This window comes from Helicoverpa armigera, chromosome 1 (genome assembly GCF_030705265.1).
Source record: "Helicoverpa armigera isolate CAAS_96S chromosome 1, ASM3070526v1, whole genome shotgun sequence".
Lineage (NCBI taxonomy): Eukaryota > Metazoa > Arthropoda > Insecta > Lepidoptera > Noctuidae > Helicoverpa > Helicoverpa armigera.
In genome coordinates this window covers 4,412,026-4,435,303 of record NC_087120.1, presented here as the reverse complement: position 1 = coordinate 4,435,303, position 23,278 = coordinate 4,412,026, and the positions used below count along the sequence as shown (strand labels likewise).

Here is a 23,278-nt window from a genome sequence, read left to right as displayed (position 1 = left end):
TAGTGTAGGTCAATACGGACAAATTTGACCCTGGGATACACTGGGCAAAAGTTAACCCGTTTCAAGATAATCGAATTCCAAGATCAGTCGTCTAGGTACACGTATAAATTTTCATTATTAGTCAAAAGTCTCGTTTTTGTGGATTTTTGTGTGTTTTTGGATAGAAGATGAATCATTTCATAATAACAAACCATAAAACTGTACAAATCACAGAGGAAATTATAGCGAACAGCAATTACTTTTTTAGTAGATATTTTCTCAAAAATATTACTCTTCATTTTTTTGTGCAGAATACTTAAAAAACATCTACATTTATCTAGTTATCCAAAAAGCCACAAAACACACAAAAATCCGCAAAAACGAGACTTTTAACTAGTAATCAAAATGTATACGTGTACCTAGACGACTTGTAAAGAAAAGATCTTAAAATTCGATTATCTTGAAACGGGTTAACTTTTGCCCAGTGTATCCCATGGTCAAATTTGTCCGTATTGACCTATACTATCACCTCCTGAAAGGATGCGGTCTACTTACCAGTAACCCTGTATACTTAGTAAGTTCGAATTAATTATTTACTGCATATGGGCCACCTTTGCTTAAATTCCGACTAAAGTTAATAGCCGATAATTCACTAATTAATCATTCGGGGCAAAAATGTACAATAAACGTTGCTTTTAAAGTAAATGTATTAAAAGGATGCTTAAAAATAAATTGGTTGTGCAATGCATTAACGGTAAAACTGCAAAAGCTTACTCTATTCTTTTATTTTGACGTGTAATCTGAAATGTGTTGTGTTCATGTAATGTTTCATATTTTTTATATTAAAATACTTTACGAAGAGTTAATACTGTTTTTCCTTACACTAATCGTTTCATAATCCTGCCCTATATTTCAAATCTGCGACCAGCGTCCTAATTTTCTCGAAGTAAGTTATTCAAACGTCTATGACATAAGATTTTTATAAAAACTGATGTCTTTTGTTTTTCATTGTCTATATGACGTTAAAGAAACGTAATCGACAAAAGTTGACTAATGATTAGCCCAATATAATGTGTCTGGTCAATGACCTAGTTTCAGAAGTATACAGGTTAACATCATTTGTCTTTAAGGCTTTAATGATCTTCACTCTACTTGTATTAATTTAATTACTATCGACAAATCTTTGCCGTCAACGTATGATATTGTCATTGATTATGAACATTTTATTTAAAGTTAAGTCGATATTTCGTGATCAAGGCCATTTTTTTGCTTGAAATATTTATTAAGTCTTCGAAGTAACGTTTGTAGAAGTGTTTGTTCGGTTATTCTAAGGTATAGCGGTAGTAACGAGGTGGCCCCTACCAAGCGTGTAAACTCGCAAATGATGATGCTAGTTCGAGTTTACAAGAGGGAGGAGTTTCAGTAGTCGCAACTCCGCACCTCTAGATTAGAACGTATTTTAGTTGACCAATAAAAGCGAAGGAAATCAGTCACCATATATAGCATATCATAATGCCCGCGCAAGTGCAGTGCAGGGCCCTACGACCATATAAAAGGAGTAGCTAGCAGATTGCGAAGTTATTACACTTCACGACTTTAGTCAGTTTCTTTGAGTTGTATTCGCGTTCCCCATCCATCAGTCATTTAGTGGCTCTCGTTCTGTTAACACGCTATGTAAAAAAACTCACCGTGGCGCGCTACTCCGAAGCTACCACCATGGTGGTGACCGAGGGTGAGTACATTCCGCCTATTTTATCAATAATATTATTGTAAATGATATTCTTTTTGCATTTTAATAAGACGTATATGGTAGTGCCCACTTTTCGGTTCCCACGTGAATGTTTAATAAGCTACCGTAAGCGTGCATGCCCAGTAAATACTAGGCGCTTGACGGCAGCGCATGGGAGTTTCGTGTTCTAAATGTTTCTAAACTATGATGGAAATGTCGAGCCGACAACAATTATATCCGACTATTACTAATACTAGTGAGCTTTGGAAATTTATTTTACGTGTTTTGCTGTGTCTTTGTACTAAAGTATTGGATGTTTTTCAGTCAACGAGGAGGCGGACAACGAGGGTAAAACCTGCGGCAAGATTTTGGTGGTCCTGTCATGGATCCTGGTGGCATTAACCATGCCATTTTCGCTCTTCATCTGTTTCAAGGTAAGTGGAATTTATTTATTTTTCATTTTATTTGCCTTGCTTATAATTTTATTGGCTTATTTTTTCGTCCTATTTTTAATTATTTTTCTTTTAATTCTTCTATTGAGACTCAGCTCGCGTTGCTGTGCATGCATGACTTCGAGACGAACTCCGGTTTTACGCCAAAAAACTTTACGAGTTTGAATTTTCTTTGCAACTATTTTTAAGATATTTTTTTTCTCTTTTTCTAAAGAATATAAAGATTATTTAAGTTTAAACTGTTAAATCACAACAAAGAACCGAAAATAATATTACGAAAAGGGAAAACGAAAAGTTATAACTTCAGATTAAAAATAGTTATACAGAAAAATGTACATATTTCTTGTTTCATGATAAATCAACAATGTACATAAAACAAAATATCCTTATTAACAAAAAGATAGGGAAGGTGACTCACTTCGTTGCTAACTTTTCTAATGCCTAACTTTTACACTTTTATACCGGGAAAAGACGAACTAAATTCCTGAACAGCGCCACAAAAGTTGTAAAAAAATAATATTTTATTTTTTATTCGAAGTATATAGTTTATTCTGGCATTACATACAAAATTTAATCTCGAAGAGAAAATGATAGGAAAATGAAGATATTATGATATTCCTTCCAACGAGAAGCTAGTTCATTTATAAAAATATTTTTTAAATAAAATACCCATTACTGACAAGCCAGAATTAATTAATCCAAAAATATGTCTTAATGAACTGTGAAATTACGTTTAGTTCCAAAATTCATCTGCCTATTCTTCGTCTCATAATTCTCCCGCACCTAAGTACGGAAATTTCCAAAATAAATTAAAATGTGTATTTTATCGATTGAAGGAAATAAGTCTTAGTGGGAAATGAGGCATATGTTGAACAACAAAGAAAATATGCAGCTAAGCCACACTCGATATTTCACTTAGAAACAAAGCCAACAATAACCGATGCCCTTTGAAGTATCCAACTGATTAAAAAATCTACTCCGTTAATAATTTTCAAGAAAACTTTCCACTGGTAGAACTTCCTCCATCAATCTAGGGCATCAAATAAGTAGACTAAAGGTCAAGACTAATATTAAATATACCGCCGTTGAATAGACGAATAGTTCTTCAAAGAAAATGTTACAAACATACGTTTGCTGCCATACGGTTTATGAATAATTGAGCAGCTCATATCAGGTGTCCCATTTCTCACATTTAAGTTGATCGAACCAATGCCAATATGAACCACTATACATGATGAGACACAACATCGAATATGAATCGATAATCGTTTTATTATTTATGCACCGCTGCGATTTACTAATATTAATCGGTAAGCCTATAAAGCCTACTCGTATCGTTACTTGATGGTAATGACTCTTCATTCGATTCTCGGAATTCTTGTCATCGGTGAACAAACTAATTTCATACACGATACTATCAATAATAAGGCCAAGGTTGTGTTTAAACCAGACGGAAAAATGGTGACACACTTGTTCGAATCGCGCGCCAAGAAAACCTAGCATTTACTTACAATAAATAAATAACATGAGGATGTTATTGATCGATTAAAAAACAAATTTTCCTTCAAGTTATTTACTAAAAAGATTTTAGTCTTCTACAATAATCTAAAGAAAAAAATATTTTTTACGAATTTTTAATTTTGACAAAACTTTTAAATAACCATTATAAGTATGAGCTACAATTTGGGAATTTAGGTGTTTTTCTCAAAACCTATAATTACTGACAATCCACTCTGCATTTTTACGAGTGATAGTTGCAGACATCCATCCTTACACACATTGATACAATTTTGCGTTTACAATATAAAGGAGATTCAGCCATGGGAATGAAAATATGGTATATTGCTAATTGGAATCGATTTTATAATTCCCTTTTACAATTGTAAAAATTGCTTCATACATTTCTATAATAAGACTTATAATCAGTAGCTGAAGTCCAATTGAAACCCACTCATTTTCGATACATTATAACTGGTATATTTTTTTATTTATCCGTCCAATATTTTTCCATAACACAATTTTCTCAGTAAAATAAATTGGAGAAAAATAATAATATGTTAAAGAATACGTTTAAAAAAGCTATAAATCTTATATTTCTGATAAGCTGTACTTATAATAAAAGGTTATTGAAATTATATAAAAATATCCACACCATTTTCTGAGGGGAAATATTTTTAAGTACTGAGAACACGAATTACAAAAGGAATTAATTCAATCTATAATAAAAAGTTCAGGCGTAGGTACAAGTACAACAACTTGCCCACTGTTGGAATTCCAAATTTTCTTTTTTTTTGTTATCAGGAAGCTATCGAACCAATCAATTTTATTTTTTCACGGTATTTTTTTTGTAAATACAAACCATCCTCATAGTAACAGGTTGTTTTAGTCCTACCCACGCTTTTCTTACTCCATCGATGTGACCTCGACCTAAGTAAGTCTCCGACCTCAATATAATACGGAAAATATTGACCTCCGAATATCTGAATAAATAAGCTAATTATAGGATTGCCCCGTTACACTATCATTATTATTGTTTCGTACTCTTTTCTTACTTACGAGTAATACTCTTCGTAAACTATACCAGAGGATTCAAGATAGTGTGTAAAACAAAAACCATAAAATGTTACAACATAAGACACTGAAATAAAATTCATAATAAAACAAAAGGAAAAAACACTTTTTACTTCAAAATAAATCTTCTTAAAATTATTATATTTTAAAAAGTTTCAGTGCACTTTACGTAAAATTTTGTAAATTTTTGATGAAAAGTACCGATCCACTATTTCACGGCGCCTAACTTATTGAGAAATGTTTCAAACTTACATAAGCTGAGCTAACTTTCCCGCGCATAGTTATACCGCTCAATCATAGAGTAAGTGCAAACAACCCCAGAAATGCTGTGCTTTCCACAATTATGCTTAGAAGTAAGTATCTTTCATTTAAATTTGCGGATCAAGCTTATTTAACGATTTCCATTTTTAATAGAGAGCACATTTTATACGGCTGACGATGAGTGAGCGCATATAAATGAGCCCAACATTTTCAACTAAATTGAACGGTGCAGTGTATATTTTCCACTTAAATTCAATCAAACCATTACGTGATTTAAAGCAATATGTGCCGAACACAATGGTCCTGAAAGCCTGCACCGCACACGCCGTCGCATAAACAGAATCTTGTTTGACAATGCATACTTACACATACATATACATACACTATGTTCAATGCACAGGCTACAGTTTACCTAAACAGTTTGTAAGCATAGCGGCCTAATCGATTGATTCGATTCAAGTATTCTCAAACCGAATCAGCCTCGAAGAATCCGATTATTTTGATCGATTTACTTTAAAGTCGAGTTGAAAATGTGATTTACTCTGCAGTTTTGCCGGATATCAAACGGCGATGGCAGTCAGTTGTATATTACTAAAGATGTTCACCTTTCGTTTGACGCAGAAATATATGATTGAATTATATAGAAAGCCACAGCAAGGAAAATATTATTTTCGTATAATCTAAGCCCTGCACTACGGGGTTCCTTAATTGGTAGCTAATTGGTGGCCGGTGGCTTTATTAAAATTCAATAATTGAGTATTGAAAATGCTTGCGGCTACCGCATGGTATTCCGTTCAATGAAACTGTACCACCGACGATAGGAATATACCGTAGAAAACATATTTTCAATTAATTAATTTCGTAATAATTCGGTAGAATTGATAATTAGTATTCAATTACGAAATTTTCAAATTAATTTGTCGAAAATTAGTTTGAACTAATTATATTAAAATCAAATAGTTACAAGTACTAATATAAAGCCTTCATGAAGTACCTACCTATGTATATTTTTGAAAATAAACATGCGAAATAAGCCGCTTAGTTTAATTTGCTGAATTTGAAAGTTCACATGCATCTATGCGCTTAACCCGTTCTATGTCGGAGCGCAGATATACGCGACACAGTTGATTGTCTATTGTTTTATAATTAGCGACACGCAGATTTATTACATTATAATAATCAAGTTCAAATTAGTACGTTATGCGGCGGGAATAAGGTACATTTTTACTTACTTGACTATTGTTTTTATTGCCTTTAGTAATAACTCATGTTATTTTTTATTTATTTTTAATGAAGATATTAACCTATTTTTATATAAAGGTTGTGCAGGAGTATGAGCGCGCTGTAATATTTCGTTTGGGGCGTCTTCTATCTGGGGGTGCCAAAGGACCTGGTAAGAATAAACACAATATAAATAGAAACTGGTACTTAACATAACAAGTAAAATATACTACCCACTTGATTTTAATAATATTCTATAGGCTTTTATAAACAGCCTTTAGATTTTTTCACTAATAAGGTAAGTGGGAGGTATGTAATGAGAGAAGTGGCTTTATTATAATAATTGTTCTTTTTATAGGAATTTTCTTCATTTTGCCATGCATCGATACTTACGCCCGCGTTGATCTGCGTACGCGCACCTACGATATACCGCCCCAAGAGGTATTGTATATTTTAACTATTTTTATTTCATAGTACATTTTCATTTAAGGTGAAAGTTGAGTTAAACGTTCTTTATTTTGGGTACTTAAAACTTTGTTTTGGGGACAAGTATTTACTTCGATTTTGAAGCTTATATTTCATCCTGCTGCTTTTACCAATAAAAATTAAATGGGGCTGGAAGAGCGTATCTTCTTCAATTTGTGACGTCATATCATTTTCAAACATTTACTTAAGTACCTAGGAAATTTAATTGACACACAGGAGTTCAAATCCGAGGAGTCCAAACATTAGCCCAAACAATTGAACACTCTCAAATTCCGAATCAAACTACACTCCCCTTCACAGGTACTCACGAAGGATTCCGTCACCGTCTCCGTGGACGCTGTGGTCTACTACCGCGTCCACAATGCTACCATTTCCATAGCTAACGTGGAAAATGCCCATCATTCCACCCGGCTCCTTGCCCAGACAACCCTCCGTAATACCATGGGAACACGACCTTTGCACGAAATCTTGAGCGAGCGCGAAACGATTTCTGGAACTATGCAACTGTCATTGGATGAGGCTACCGAGGCTTGGGGTATCAAGGTGGAGCGTGTTGAGATGTGAGTATATTATGTATATTAGGTACTTTTCTCGCTTCTTGAAGAGTGCTCATATGCTTGAAGAAGTGCTACATGCCTGTCTTGATCAAAGTATTCAACTCTATAAAACTCTTCAAAGTACCTGCAGAACTCCAGCTTTCATCTAAAAAAATAATGAAAATCGGCGCAAAACTGCAAGAACTACGGTGCCTGAGACTTAAAGATAGCCACACATGACGGTCAAACTTTTAATACCAATCTTTTTTGTGTTGATGAATAAATAAACAATCGGAATATCAGACCATATAAAATAACGAAAACACTAACAAAAGCATTTAATTTTATACATTTTATGGTTATTTACGAAACTATAGACAGAATTCATTTGAAAACAATGGGTATTCTTTTGTCATACGATATGATACGTGTATATTGTTTCCGAACACAAAGCACGCATTCCACAAAGCTCGGTAATAAACCAAAAAAACAAGGGTAGTTTATTTCGAAATGCATCATTTTACGAAATAACCAGCTTTAATAATTGTTTAAAATGGAAAATATTTACATGAAAACATTAAAACATGAAAGCATGTGTGATATTTCACACGAACTAAAACTGAAGTTATTCAATCCGACTGTGACATGGAGAACAAAATGACTAGTGGAGATGACATAACTCAAAATTTCTTAAGAAAGTAGCGTCACGTAGCGGATCAAAATTCAGTTGTTCGGGGGACGAGGAATGTTACTAGCTCCACCCTTACATGCCTTTTTTGGAAACCACCCACTAATTCCAAAATGAAATGACCAATCTATCAAGACCAATCTTTGACAAATTGGTACTGATTTGACAAGGCACTCGAACGCCTCTTTAGTTCTAGGACCTGATCACGCCTGCTGTAGGTTACTTGGCCTACACCAGTGTTTGTCAACCTTTTTCACGACGGGACTCCCTTGGGGTCGCGATCCACAGGTTGAAAAACACTGGCCTACACGAAGGCGCCTGAAAGACCCTAAGGCATCTCTGCTATCTTTCCTTCCTCCGTGGACTGTACCTACCTACATGAATTCACGGCGACATTATGACCGACGTGAATTCACATTTCAAAGAAATAACGTAATCAACTTGCAGAAACCAGCGGAATTCAACTCGCGAACATTATGAATGAACTTTAATTTGCAGTTTGCACAAGCTAATTTTATGATGTTGTGTTGTTTGTTAAGCAGCTTTAGGTATTATTCCTAGAGTGAAACAGTCAACACAATGCAGTCGACAGTGAACAATGAATAGACGGACTAAAATAACTACCCTTACTTATATTAAACATGCAAAATAAGCTCAGACTGTCTGGCTGTCATTTGCACTTTCACACCAAAACTACTAGAACCGTTTCAAATGAAAGAACCACACACTAAAAAGGCCTACATTTCACAACAATTCATTCAGTTGCGGGACGGCTTTCCACTCTTACGGGATCGAACCACGTAAATTGTAGAATAGCTAGTAGGCAAAAAAATATCGTAACAAATAAACAAATGACTGCTAACAGCAAGGACGTTCGTCTGCCGGTACAACTGCAACGTGCCATGGCCGCTGAGGCAGAGGCCGCTCGCGAGGCCCGTGCTAAAGTCATCGCTGCCGAAGGAGAACAGAAGGCCTCGCGAGCTCTTCGTGAGGCCTCCGAAGTCATTGGCGACAGTCCCGCTGCTCTGCAACTCCGTTATCTCCAGGTATTGTACTGCTTTTAATTAAATAACAGTAAATGCTTTGTGCCGTTTTAATAGTCCACTTGCACTAAAGATGCATCTACACGGTGCAAGTAGCTTGCACATGTTGAGACACATGCGCAGATTACATGCATTTAAAAACCCGGGGTCCGGCGACTTGCGCATATACCAAAGTAAAATATCCACCCGCGTGCTCTTGTCACTTGTCGCTTGTCACTTGCTCCAGCCACATGCACTGTGTAGACACACCCAAGTCAAACTACCGGTAAAACCTAAGTAAAACGAATATACTTTTGAAATGTCATGTGGTCTCTGCAACTTCAAACAAATGCACGAGACAATATTCTCTGCATTTGACAGTAATGTGAACTAACTTGAGTAGGCTCGCTATTTTAGAAAATCTAAGAGCGTTCATTCAAAGCATTTTGAAGCTCATGTTCATAGTTAAGGCTGACCTAGACTAGACAGTAAAAAGGCAATAAATTCCATTCAATAACAGGTTCTGCACGGAAATAATTACGCATCCCCCCAACCAAAAAGGCGTAAGTACTAATACGTATTGTATGGATATTGCAAGTAAAATAGTTTCTGGTCTTCTTTTCCTTATTTATGTTATGTAAAATTAGGGAATAAAAAAATATTTTATCATTTAAAGATATCGATAAACTAAGATGTACAAAATACATAAGACCACGTGCATGTCTGGGATTGTGAACTCTTTTAGTCAAAAAGGAACAGAATAAAAAAAAAAAGATACAGACCTATGTCTAGTTAAATGTTATTCTTTCTCTTAGTGTTTCTATCTTACGCCTTTATTGCACGGGGTGTGCGATTGTTTTTACTTGAAACTGCATTTTTAACCTCATTTCAGTAATTTGAGAGATTTATGTAGAAATTACCCATTTTAATTGGTCGTTTAGAGCCTCTATTCTTTTCCGGCATGCCGTAGGAACTGCATGCTGTATCTTTGTCATAGCGAATCGATATCTTAGTCGATAGCGCCCGCATGCGTACTGACAGATATTCTTTTTCCGGGCATTTGTTTTTTTAAGTGATTGACGGAGTAGGTATTCTACTATGCATGCTTTGCATATATCAGTTAATTTCATTGGTTGTTAGATTGCATCCCAGAACTTCTCGCATACTGTACAACGACTTAGTTAACCAATGAGAACGAGCTTTTTAGTACCTATATACTTAAATGTTCCTCAGATTTCTTCTTTTATTGTACCCAGTTAAATGTGAAGTCACATTTCATTTGTAATTTTATTACGATGCACATCTTTTTGAATTGATAAATATGATATGAGCATTGGGGTAGGTATTGTTCTAATTGAACCATTCGCAGGATATTTTTAATGCAAATAATATTCTTCTTACAGACGTTGAACACCATCTCAGCCGAAAAGAACTCAACAATAGTCTTTCCCTTGCCGATCGATATGATTACGTACTTCATGAGGGCAAAAGAGGAATCCCAAAATAATCTATAAACATATTATTTTTGATGCTACACTCTTTTTTTGCAATTCATTTCTAATTCTACTCTATTTTTATAGTTATTTTTACTACAATTCATTATTTTTTTATTTATACTCACTTCGCTGTATTTTTTTTATATTATTTTCACTTCTACCGATTTGCCAATTCGTCTTCAGACCAGGAATTAAACATTGACACGATTTTAAAACCCAAAAAAATATATACGTTCAAGCATCCAGGAAAAAAATAGGGCCCTATGATAGTTTATAGTAATTATTGTATGTGAATTAATCAAATCAAGTATCATTACTTAATTAATTAGATTTATAAGAATGAAATAAGCAGGTAATGCTTTAATTTATAGTCCCTAGGCCAAAGACTCAATCCGAGAGACTTGGTCTCGGAATAATATTGAGTCAATAGAAAATAAGACAAATATTTATTCAATTAGCTGTAGGAAAACATATTTATTCGATAGTAAAGTAAGAAAAATTTGACATTTTAAAATTAGAAAAATTCTTTATCAATTATTCGTAGAAAAACATATTTATTCGTTAGGATAGTAAGAAAATTAGACATTTTAAATTATTTAAGAAAAATGTAGGAAAACATATTTATTCGATAGCATAGTAAGAAAAATTAGACGTTTTAGAATAAAAATATTTAATCAAATTAACAGTAGAGACACTTATTTAACCGATAGCAGTAAGAAAACATAGTTTTAGGAAATTAACCAATAAAAATATATAATCGATAAAATTAAAAAAAAATAAGTAAATTGTTAACTTAAACGTGAAAATCAAATTATAAATAATTCCTGGAACTTAAACCAATGTCTTTTACCAATAAAACAACCGATGTGTTTTTTTTTGTTTTATTTTTTAGGGCCAGCCATTACATTTAGCCACAGAGTTGCCGATTTTTTTTTTTCGTGACGTACCAAACTGCTTTTAGTTTATGCTTTGTAGTGTTACTTATTTTAGATAAATGAAGATCTCATCACATGGCTGTGCTATAAGTAAAGAACTAGTAACTTGTTAATATTTAGTATTCCGGCTTACAACACGAAAAAAAAATAGTAGGTACCAATATTATTTTCACTTCATCCGATATGTGATAAGATTCTGTAATAGCAAATGGCGCGAAAGTGAGAATACATGGATTTGGTGCTTTGAAAGTTTGAGTACAAGGTTAACGAAGAGTATGGTGAGGTCGGCAATATCACAGCAAATTCAAGGAACATTCTTATCGAGATTGGAAAAAGTAACAAAAAAAAATTTTAAAAATCTCGTAGGGCTCAGGTGGATCTTTGAAGTTTCTGCGACTTTGTTTGATCCTTCTCGAATGTATTTTTGTAGGACGTATATAATATTGTATTATTATATAACAATTATATTTATGCACGTTGCGACTTGTTGTTGGTCATTTAGCTGTGTGAACTGGATTAAAAAAAATAAAATAAAAAAAAAACACAAAATAAAAAAATGCAATCTAGAAAAAAATCGTATAACAAAAACAGAAATTATAAAAAAAGTTGTTTGGTTAAGTTTGAATGAAAACAAGAAGTTAAGGAGTTAGGAAAAACTATATCCAGTTCACATAGCTAAAAATAATTTTGGAGATTATACTCATGTTTCAGAATGTACGGAAATATTTTTATATTACTATATGCGGGTTGACTATCGAAACAGATGTTACAATATCCCACACATATTCTAGACTATTAGATTTATTATTCTAGACTAGAGAATATTTCTTGTTTTTTTGGGGACGATATTGAGCCCTCCCTCAAAAACATTAAAATCCTTGTAACAATGGCAAGTTATATTGCTTGCTGAATAATAGAATATCTGTGGTAAGATTATTGTAACATGTGCTTTAAACTATCGATATCGATAGGTATGCTACAATACAAATAAACAGTTCAAAGTATATACCCAAAGACTGCTAAGATGCTCTTAATGTACAGATCTACTGTTCCCAGCAACTAGCGGTGGGTGAACTTTTTTCCGGCAAAAAATTACGCGAAATGTACATATATATTTATGCTTACAACTAAAAATGTAATTTAAATTAAATGATGCTATATTTATGACATTTATAATATTTATATAACATTATAATATTTATATAACATTATAATATTTATATAACATTTATATATTGCAATGCAACTTTGATAAAACTGGCGAGCACTTGCGACTTTCAATATTTCTCGCGTAAAATCTGCGAATATTTTTTGATCTACAAGTCCGTATTTAGTTTTGAAAGTTGCATTGCGATTTTCAATTTAATGAAATAGTTTAAGGAGGGTCAGTGCGTTAACCCAAGGGTAGTTTTGTAAGGCATGTAAATATTTGCATTCAAATGGCATGTATTTTTGCTAAACAGTCAAACGGAAAAATTACTCTTGCAACTAATATTTAACCATTTTGATATTATTAAGTAGAAGTAGAGTAGTATAATTATTACATTTTCTTGAATATTAAATAGAATATATGGGCCCTAAAATGGTTTTTCATTTATCCTTATTCCCTATTACTATTTTATATCACGAATACCTAAGTACACACGTCACAACCCCACACGCAATGTAGCTTTCGTCGACTATTATTAATTATTCCCATTTACCAAAGATACTGAAAACCGTAAAGCACTTGAAAGTAACACAAGCAAGTAATGCAGGAGATATTAATTAAATGACGTCAACGTACAATACATGAAAATTTAATACCCCTTCCTACATGCACTAAGAAACTGCCTTCTGCACAGTGCTCTGAAGACCCTGAAGATTTGCATCAAATCGAATACAAAGACCGTTATCTTGACGTCATATTCTAATAAACCTGTCAATTCAAAGGTATTCACGGTAGGCAAAAGAAGTCTTAGCAGAAAAGGCCCATACGCTGTAGATATTGGATGCACTTTTATGGGCTCGTAGGCGGATGCCACACTCATACGCCACGTCACGTCTACGTAGGAGCTGACTGCGTTGGTGTGCCTATGATAAGACAGAGACAATGTAGGTATGATTCGATATGGGTAAGTTTGGAGACAAAAACTACAAATGCTTGAGAATAATTAGTGAGCGCATACCCTATAAATAATGGATAGATATGCTTAGTTAGGTACATCATTTTTTACAGTTTGACCTAAAAAACGAATTAAAGTATGTGACATAATGGCCGATCTTATCGTCAAGAGCAATTTCTTCCAGACAACAGATGTTTCTTAAAAACTTCTTAAATATTTGACATATATTTTTTTAAAGAAAAATCAAGGGCATGAACATTTTCTAGAGGCACATATAAAAATTGATTTGTATGTCCAGTGCTAACTAAGGGTTCTATGGTCACATATTGGTCCATAGTTAGATACAGGCTTGGTAATAGCACAGAGACCTTTCATATGTTTCATCGTTGGTAGCGTGCTGAAATACTGTCTTTGACTTCACATATTGAATTTCTACCTGTAAGTAGTTTAACTCATACGATCTTTTCGGAGGGCGGAAGGAGGCGAGACGCTAAACTGCATTTGCTGTTTCGTCGAAGCGGTTCCTAACGTATGTATATCAACATATCCATCAAGAATTAAAAAAAGGTTTGGATACATGGTAAAGGTTTTGAGGTAAGTATGGTAATCATGATAACTCAGTCATAGACTCGTCTGATTTGATCTAACAGGCTCTGAATTCAGTTGGATATAGTTGAAGCGGCCAAAAGCCAAAAAAAAATAATTCTATTTACTGCTCATATTTTCAACAAAGATTTAAGTTATCAAACTACAATACTTACATTTCAATAACAATTGTCCCATTAATCCAATAAAAAAGCTTAAAATTAGTCTGACTGCACGTAAAAACAATTAGGCGAAAACGTGAACAAAAGGATCAAAGGCTTTTGTATGAATTTCATAAAAACTCCTGCTTTCCAAATACCTACATACCTATAATAGATCTAACAATAGAAAAAAATGCGATCTATGAATTGAATCCATCAAAACGGATTAGTTTCGATGCAGTTCGCATAAAATAAAATGAATATCCTTTCACTAAATAAACAAAAGCATTCGAATCAAGCCGTACAAAACTAAAGTATTTGTAATGCAATAGGGATCTGAAGATTAAACGGTACTACTTATATTCCAATAAAACTAATTCAACGCTGAGAAAATGATCTTGTTCCAGCTCAAGTTCTTTCTTTGTTTGTTCAAAATGAGCATCGGGCAAGAAGGCAAAAGTAGAACCTACGTATTTATTTCTTCAAGTTAAGATAACACATAGGTGCAGACATATCGACTAAGACCCAGTTGCACCATTTAACGATAACCAAAACAACCAGCCCTACTCCGTGATCTAATCGGCGATTTAATCAGTTACCCAGTTATCGTTGTAGGTTAAATGGTGTAACTGACCGCTACCGCACAGAAATCGCTTTCAACAGGCAGTATCTATTAACTTATAGTAGCAGCCAAACCGTCAAAGGTAGTGACGTCACAAGCTGTGTAATTTTGTTAGGTGACAAATTGGAGGGAGGTTCAATCATTAGTGCACTAGCGTGGCACGCTTCGACGACCGATCGATTTATTTAATAATGTACGCCGCCGTCCAAAATGTTAATGGTCACTTTCACTGTTACACAACACCACGCGCTTATGTTGTATGAAGTGCAGGCTAATGGACGGAGATGATAAACTGAGGTCTTTTACCTTTTTCGCTTGTTAGCGAAATACATAGGTAGTTATTGCAAAGTGAACGAAAACTATGTTGTAATAAAAACAAAACTGTAATATCAGTAAAAGAAAACCTATTTTTAAAATCAGCAATCCCTCAAGTAGTTTGATTGTATGAAAAAGTTCAGGAAGGCATTGAACGCATGAGTATTGAGTATTGAGTTGTGACCAATTTATATTGTTGTCTAGGGTACTGGTTTAACGAGGTGCGATAGGCCGTCACTCCATGTAAAACACTAGTATTCAGTTGCATAAAGTAAGACTGGAAGCCGATCCCATATCCGATATCATAAATACATATAGTCGAGAAAACATACGTTAAAATATGTATACAACACTACTAAGATAATTACGAATCAAGTCAACCGAGTATCCTGATTTAAATATTGACTCATTTATTTTATTTGAATTAGAAGCTGACCTTATTTTCTGAAAATAAACCGTGCTTAAGTAATTGATTCCACGAAGCTATTATTTACATTTTATTGAATAAACATGAAGATGTAGAAATGTAGTTTTACGTCTAATAATTCCTTGAATATCGAGTACCTAATTATTTGTATTTGGAATTCTAGGTACGGACTCTCTCGAGAATAAGCATTGGAAAGCATTGAGCTTGTAAATAACAAGGGAAAAAATCTGCCGACTTTATAATAGAAATGCATTTTCTTTCTCTAACGAGCGAAGGTAAATAAAATGCCAATATCACAGAACTAATAAATAAAGTTGAAGGATTGTTTGTTTGTTCGTGAGTACTGATTTCTCTAGATCGTAAAAAATGCACTAAGTTTGCAGTAAGTAATCTCATTCTTGAGAAAGTTCTCAGGACGACGTAGAAGACAAGGAATAAAGATCCGTTTTCAGCGAATAGTTGTCTTCAATTAGACGTAATAAAAGAAAAAGAAGGAAATAGATGTTTATGTCAAAGAGTATTTATTCCGCTCTTTAAAGAGCCATTCAGAATACATACCAGATTACAGAAGTATAAAATAAACAATCGACTTGCAAAAGCGCTGACATTTCAATAAAAGAAACAGCTAATTAATTAGCAAAGAGAATGCTTTTGTATTCAATTTTATTTTTTTGTAAATAAACGAACTCTCGTACTTCTTGTTTCAGTTGTATTGTCCAATGTTTGGCCGGGTAATTACTCGTACAAAGCGCTCGTTATCATGGTTGAGTATTTCTGACACTCGGTTCGAAATTTAAAATATATTTTTTTACTTTCGAACTGGCCGATAAAAACTGTGACTTGTAATGAGTGAGACGTGGCAAGTAAATGCATCTATATTTAAATCAATATTTATAACTAGCTTCCGCCAGCGGCTTCGCCCTATCTACATACCAAATTTTAACCAAAAGCGTCCAACCGTTTTTGCGTGAAAGAATAACAATCATACATCCATACATTCTCACAAACTTTCACATTTATAATATTAGTAGGATTGTCGGTAAGTCAGTAACATTAGCCAATCAGCGTATTTTGTTTACCTTAAATAAGGTTTGAATTCACATCAAAACGCAGAACACATTTCTGCAATAGGTAATTAAATCCGATACTAAACAGCGTTGCAGTCATCAATCGGAATTCCCAAAATACTATTTGAATTTCATATTGCCGAATTTCGATTGAAACTGTTCGACGCGGAACAGTGATCGCCAAAGAATATTTTAATTAAAACCTGCGATTCTCTTTGACGAAATTTAGTTTTGATCGAGAGCCCGTGGCTGGCTGTTTCACAATAAATTCACGTGTATTTTGAGCTAAGTACATTAGCGGCTCCGACGGAGAGATTCCATTATGTAACACTAGTTGCTTTCTGCGATTTGACGCGTGTAACACACGAATAATATCATTATGAATAAAATTTCCACACAAATATGTACCTACACTTTTTATTGGAAATTATTAAATGACCCCTCCCGCTATGGGTTAGTAGCGTGTGGTAGTGTCAGACTCTTACTAACCAAAACCCATCATGTTCTTTCTTAAGCCCTTTATGTACCATGGCCGGGGTATTTTTTTAAGCCCTGGCAGGTAAATATGTACACTAAACTTGTAAACTATATCTATCTATGTACATAAATCTGTATATTTTCCATAGTTAACGGTTCCTTTTCACCTGAAAGTTCACAAACAAAAACTGACTAACCCATTTATAGTATTAGTGGGGACTGCACTGCCATTCGCATTTCCCGATCCCTTTTCAAATAAACTCCAAAGCTTTACCATATTACGTTTTAATGAACAACCGTTGGATTTGTTGCGAAACAGGCTTTCGACATACGCCAGGATAATTTCCAATTATTCCATTTTAGGTGTACTAATCGAATGTATTGTGGACCTGTGATGTATTCTCAGAATTGAAATATGAAATAGGTATTATTTAACTGTGATTGTATGTTAGACTTAAATTAACTATCGTATTTATAATAAATATAAGAAGAAAGTTAGCTGATTAATGATCCCTTAAATTGATTAAGGTTATCTGAAAAAAAAAAATAACACAATTTTGAGCGACAAAATGATTGTCCTTTCCAATATACTTTATAATAAAAGTCAAGACTAACACTCCATTTTCGTATTGAAAGCACTCAGGTCTAATACAAAAAAGAACTACATGATTGCTACGAAGCTACGGCGTAGCACGTTGTCGTAGCAGATGGATTTAAGCTCCTTGCTTTTTACTTGTGTACGGTGTAAACTTTGTTTGATATAAAATAAATCCAGTCCCCTTTTAAAGGCTTTCATTTCTAAGATGGGTAAAAGGTGATAACATTTTATATTCTCTTTCAACAAGTAACCTTTATTCCGTATTTTACACGGAAAATAGGAAATCAAACTAATGTAACAGTGAAGTAAATTAATGTCACGAAACAATAGCTCATTATACGGGACTGATACTGGGCATCGCGTTAGTCATTTTAATTACAAACACCTCGTACCGGCAGTCAAAGCGCATTGATTGAAAACCGAATTATAATGCATTCATGGCCCAACGGTCAGCTTTGAATATCGAATTCTAATGATAACAGCGATGCGCCTGACAGCTAATTACGTGATGGAGCCTATAACTGACAAGCCTCAGGATTTCCCTTCGAGGCATCGTGATAGCAGCGGTGAAACAGCCAGGTTGTTATTATAGCTAGATTAAGAGTTAAACCTGGATATATATAGTATAGAAAACCTTTTTGGTCAAAGCGCTTGGCTTAGATGCACGAGAGGTACGGACCACATGCATATACTTAGAGGTCATTTTTATCTACCAGTAAGTTTGAAGAGAGGCATATAATTACATACATACGTTTGTTTCTGATATTGCATATTCTCTTCGGGTTAGTTCTGGTTTTGAATCAGTAACTTAAATACATATGTAGGTATGTATAATGCCACCCTTTATAACAATAACTGACTGAATCGGTATCGTTGTATTTGTTTCCGATGTTTTTCGTCGGCCTCTTTATTAGACAGATGAATCTAAATAACACACTGAAATGACTAGTTATCCATGAAACCACATCGTAATAGTGGGTATCTGACCGCAGTGTTGTGGTTTGCTTGGCTGTTTAACACCACAATTTAGAGCACATTAAGCGCTATTATTTCAGCAGCCTGGGATACTCATCGTGGTATGAACTTTTTTTGTTTGCAACTCCGATCAAATCGGGCACGGAAATAGAACTTGAATAGGCATTTAAGTTACTTATCAAAAAACAATGAAAAGAATCAGAAGTTCTAATATTAACCGACCTTTAATTTATTAGTTTATTTTTTGGGATGAAAATTATCAGAAAACCTCTGTCTTTAGACTTTTATGGACTAAAACCCACCTTTATTCCTTTTCAAGCCAATTATGTACCAGGGCCGCGATAACTCTTTCAGTTCATCCCTCAGCCCCAGCAGACCAATATGATACCTATAGGACCCATAAGTTATATGCTCACGTCCATGGAGAACAAAAGACTAGCGGAGATGTCATGACGCAAGTTTTCTTAAGCAGCGCCAAATTCGGGTGTTTATGGGACGAGAAACGTTACTTCAGTGTCACTTCTCCGCCTTCATAGGCCTCCTTTGGAAACCGCCCACTATTTTCAAAACAGATTGGTCTTCGTTTGTCAAGGAACCCAAACGCCTCATTAGTACTACTTACTGGTCGTTTGATTACCTGCCGTACGTTACTTGACCTACAAGAAGGCACCTGACCTACCAGCCTTATGGCATCTCCGTTTATCTTCCATCTTCCGTGGCCACAACGCAGTGATCACGCGTCAGTGGTATTACCATAAGTTATTCCGTGCCATACTCCGTGACCGTTACGGAAACAAAGCGCTTACAATGCTGCAACCAATAAGCATACGTCTATAGACCTATCTACGTCTATAGATGGGTCTAAATCCTATTGTGGATTAGTTCGTGCCCACTTCAGTTTGCGATTGGCATCGGATAGTAATGGAAATCTTGGAGTGAAACGTTAGAAACCACTTTACAAAGACGGATTTAATAATCTTAAAAATTTTGTCCAATATCTTTAATGTTAAACCTTTTAACATCTGTTAATAAAAAATATATATTACATTTTGAAACCCAACAATAGGTTAACTATTTATAAAAAAATCTTTTTTGTTTGCTACATGACTATTGTTTTACTCAAAGTATAGCAGTCATATTAAATTCGTTTCAAAATAATAAAATTGTAACATGCACTCTAAGAGAAAGCATGTCACATTTTCCCAGTATAATAATATTCTATCCTCACACTTTTCTGTATGCACAATACCTCAAAGGCGAAACCTTATAAGTAGGAACCAAGAAAACTTTACAAAGGACCAGTAATAAATTATAATATAATGTACAACACTGGTTTCCTAAAGACTGTTGTGCTGAACACAATTTCAGCCCACTGTGGGCTTACAGTGTAATATTGTGATGGTTTTTAAGAACTCGTGTGGACAAGGTGTCTCTTTGAAAGCACATTTATTTTGCTATAACCTGTTTCTCAAAGCTTTATCTGCACCACGAAACTCCTATTTACTTTGGACTAATATACCTGTCATATACATATTCAAAAATTTCGGTACGAACGTGGACAGATGACCAAAGAAACGATTAATAGGTTGGGTGAAAGTCGATATGGTTAGAAACAATGTTACTTATGCACAATGACGGCAGATGGAAGAGTATGGAAGGCAAAAAGATTTTTATAAATTTGTGAAAAGGGCAGAAAGATGATGAAACTTTTTCAAAGTCGGCACAATCAATTTACCGTGAAAATGGTACAAGCAAACCAATACAATTTCACGTCAAGAACCTCTGCAGGTACGTCAAAGTAATCTATGCCTGTCATTCATGCTGTCATGCCAATACTACAGAACCAATCCAAATCGAAATTGATACACAGGTAGCCCAAAGCATGAGGAAGTTAGGTACACAGGGTCAAGTCTGATACGGGTGCGGAAATTAGTTCTCCCAGGACATGTATGGAGCCGGGGGAAACGGTTACTTTGTAATAATTATGAGTAGTGAATATGAGATGGGAGACCAACGGCTTACAAAAATCTTTCCAGAGGATGTATGGGAAATATGATATACGAGTTTGCATTTTAATTACTTTTGCAATACTTTCATAAGGATTAAAATGTTGTGGGTACCTTAATACTGTTGTGTTTTGAAGTCGTGTTTTAATTAAATTAAAATCTTTGGACGTCTGTCCAGTGCGAGGGAAATATTTCAGTAAACTGTGAGTGCATATGTTTTGTACAAAAAAAATGTTGTCTGAATCGTGGAATAATACACCATATTAATTATTTGTTTTAAGGTAAATATTTAGAATAGTTTTAGGTACAGGAACCTCATTAAGATGTGGTTGATATTGATAAATGACGAACAAAACCAAATAGAAAAACAGTTGCCGCTGTAGAATAAACAAACTAACAATCAGTAAAATTATGCTATAAATACATTATCACCGCTTTGTTACTATTGAAAATCAACGCCATTTGTAATGCAGCACATACAAATGCTCGTATTAAGGTGATAATTTGCTTAACAATCTGTCAATAAATATCAGGACAGACAATGGTTCACCAACAATACTTCATATACATAATAACGTGTAAAAGATTATCTATTCGATAAAACAAACAGTTGACTATTACATGACCATGGTTTATCGATTGTACCACAAATGGCACCCAACGTGGGTCAATGCTGATAAATGACTTACAATACACACATGTTGTTTAGGTAGCCAACATGATGCCCAACAAAAAATGAATTGCTGCGTGATGAATTCGAAGGCCAAAATTCACCTGCCGGGGCTGCGAGATCGTTCGAAAGAGTGACCGCGGCGCTGGTACATAATAGGCCTACGAAGAAAGATGATGGGTTTTAGTCAGTAAGCGTATGACACTCCCTCACGCTGCTAACCCTCAGCGGGAGGGGTCATTCGATGATTTCAAAAACAAAACTAAAGGCCAAAATTAACATAATTTCAAATCGTGCAGTCACATTTTAAATATTTTTTTTGGTCATAAAGCACCTCTTAATAATTCCACAAATATTCCTTCCAAATTATTTGTGCATAGATTTAATGTGCTCCAAAGCCGCCAATACTATCAAAACTTCTTTAACAAGACTTTGAAACTTTCAAGCCAGCTATAAGTACTGCAAAGTGAGGAACAATCTCTTTACGTGCCTTTCGAACCACGAGAGGATTGCAGCGTGAATTTAAGTTTCAGAAACTGGCTAGGGCAAAGCTGGAATACGTTCGATCTATCTATGTACTATGAACTTGAAACTCTTCCTAACTTATGCATTGTTATTACTTAGATGCAGTATACAGAAACAAAACTTAATAAATCTGTTTGAAATTACAAACGGACGGGTTAGATTTATTCATAACTTAGCTTCTGCCCGCGGTTTTACCCGCGTCCCGGATGATGACAAAAACTATCCTATGTTCAGGCAATCTTGAGTTATAAAATATATTTATTTATTTATTTAAAAAACACACACTATCATTACAGTTCACAAACCAATTCGATAGAGATGTCCACAATAGCTACACATAGGTACAAAAATAATAAAATTTAACTTAAATCTAATACAAAAACAAAACAAAACGAGAAATCAAAAAAATGTGTAACTAACACGACTTTCTTTTATATATGTATATTGTATACATATAGAAGATATGCATCATTTTATACATAACTTAATCAAAGCAATGACACGCATTTATTGTCTTACCCCCATCACTCCTTACCAATTTTGATACTTACAAAAATCACTATCCTGTACGCTATTTTCAAACAGAAGCCGACGGAGAGCAATTGCCGTCTGATCAATGTCAATAAAAAATTGTGCTGGGGTTAATTTACCCCAACATGTTGTACCATCTACATACCTATGAGTACATGATACTGTCCTAGTAATAACAGTCACGTGATAACAGTAGTGATTGATATCGCTTCAATGCCGTTGTAGTGCCGCTGTCAATGTAATGTCAGATCTCTCAAGCCTGTGACCTGTTGTCATGTGTTGACCTCACGATATAACCGTTGAACATATCGATTTGTGATAATCGATGTATGGAGAATTACAATAACCGATCCATCTTTTGTTTTGCGATTGGATATTGAATTTTGACAATAGCTTCATATAAATTACTGGCTTTTCCGTCGTCTCACCAGCGTACTGTGGGAACTACGTACCGAGTTAAAATGTAGCCTAAATTAGGAAGGCTTTTCTAGTGTGGAAAAAAATGTCACATCGGTTCAGTAATTTCTGTTTCCTCTTTATTGTATTAGTATAGATGTCCAATTTCTAATAAATTTCAATTTCTAATCAAGAATCATGTATTGTCTATGTGTAGTATAATTATGCGTATTTAATTAAATGTGTGTGTATTTAATTAAAGCAGGCGTCCCCATGCGCTATACTCAGTAGCAGTCGTTGTTATAATAACGGTTCAGAATCCGTCATACTTTAAGAAAACTCTGTCACACTCAGGTTAGTTAGGTTAGGTGAATAAAACAACCTGCAGCTCACTCGATAAGAAAAAATACTTACCTATTCTGTTACTTACCAAAAATGTGTA

At 34.5% G+C, this 23,278-nt stretch overlaps 1 protein-coding gene across 3 annotated transcripts; it reads left to right on the top strand.

Annotated features, from left to right (window-relative positions):
* The first annotated feature begins 1,484 nt into the window (after positions 1–1,484).
* On the top strand, positions 1,485–12,496 carry LOC110373033 (band 7 protein AGAP004871). 3 transcript variants are annotated; one of them, XM_049837882.2, is made up of 8 exons: positions 1,485–1,711; positions 2,033–2,142; positions 6,313–6,385; positions 6,572–6,654; positions 7,000–7,259; positions 8,789–8,969; positions 9,466–9,508; positions 10,349–12,496. In XM_049837882.2, the coding sequence occupies exons 1-8, from the start codon at positions 1,696–1,698 to the stop codon at positions 10,450–10,452; spliced, it is 870 nt and encodes a 289-aa protein (XP_049693839.2). In that variant the 5' UTR covers positions 1,485–1,695; the 3' UTR covers positions 10,453–12,496. The 3 variants fall into 3 exon arrangements, with proteins under 3 accessions (XP_049693839.2, XP_049693832.2, XP_021185799.1); XM_049837875.2 differs by lacking the exon at positions 1,485–1,711 and adding an exon at positions 1,845–1,964; XM_021330124.3 differs by lacking the exons at positions 1,485–1,711; positions 9,466–9,508 and adding an exon at positions 1,845–1,964.
* Positions 12,497–23,278: the final 10,782 nt, after the last annotated feature.

Excerpts from the sequence above, each read along its gene's own strand:
- LOC110373033 (XM_049837875.2), top strand. The coding sequence starts at position 1,913 with ATGATGGAAATGTCGAGCCGACAACAATTATATCCGACTATTACTAAT. Across the intron at positions 6,386-6,571 it reads TGGGGGTGCCAAAGGACCTG|GAATTTTCTTCATTTTGCCA; the intron begins GTAAGAATAAAC and ends TTCTTTTTATAG. Across the intron at positions 7,260-8,788 it reads AAGGTGGAGCGTGTTGAGAT|CAAGGACGTTCGTCTGCCGG; the intron begins GTGAGTATATTA and ends GACTGCTAACAG.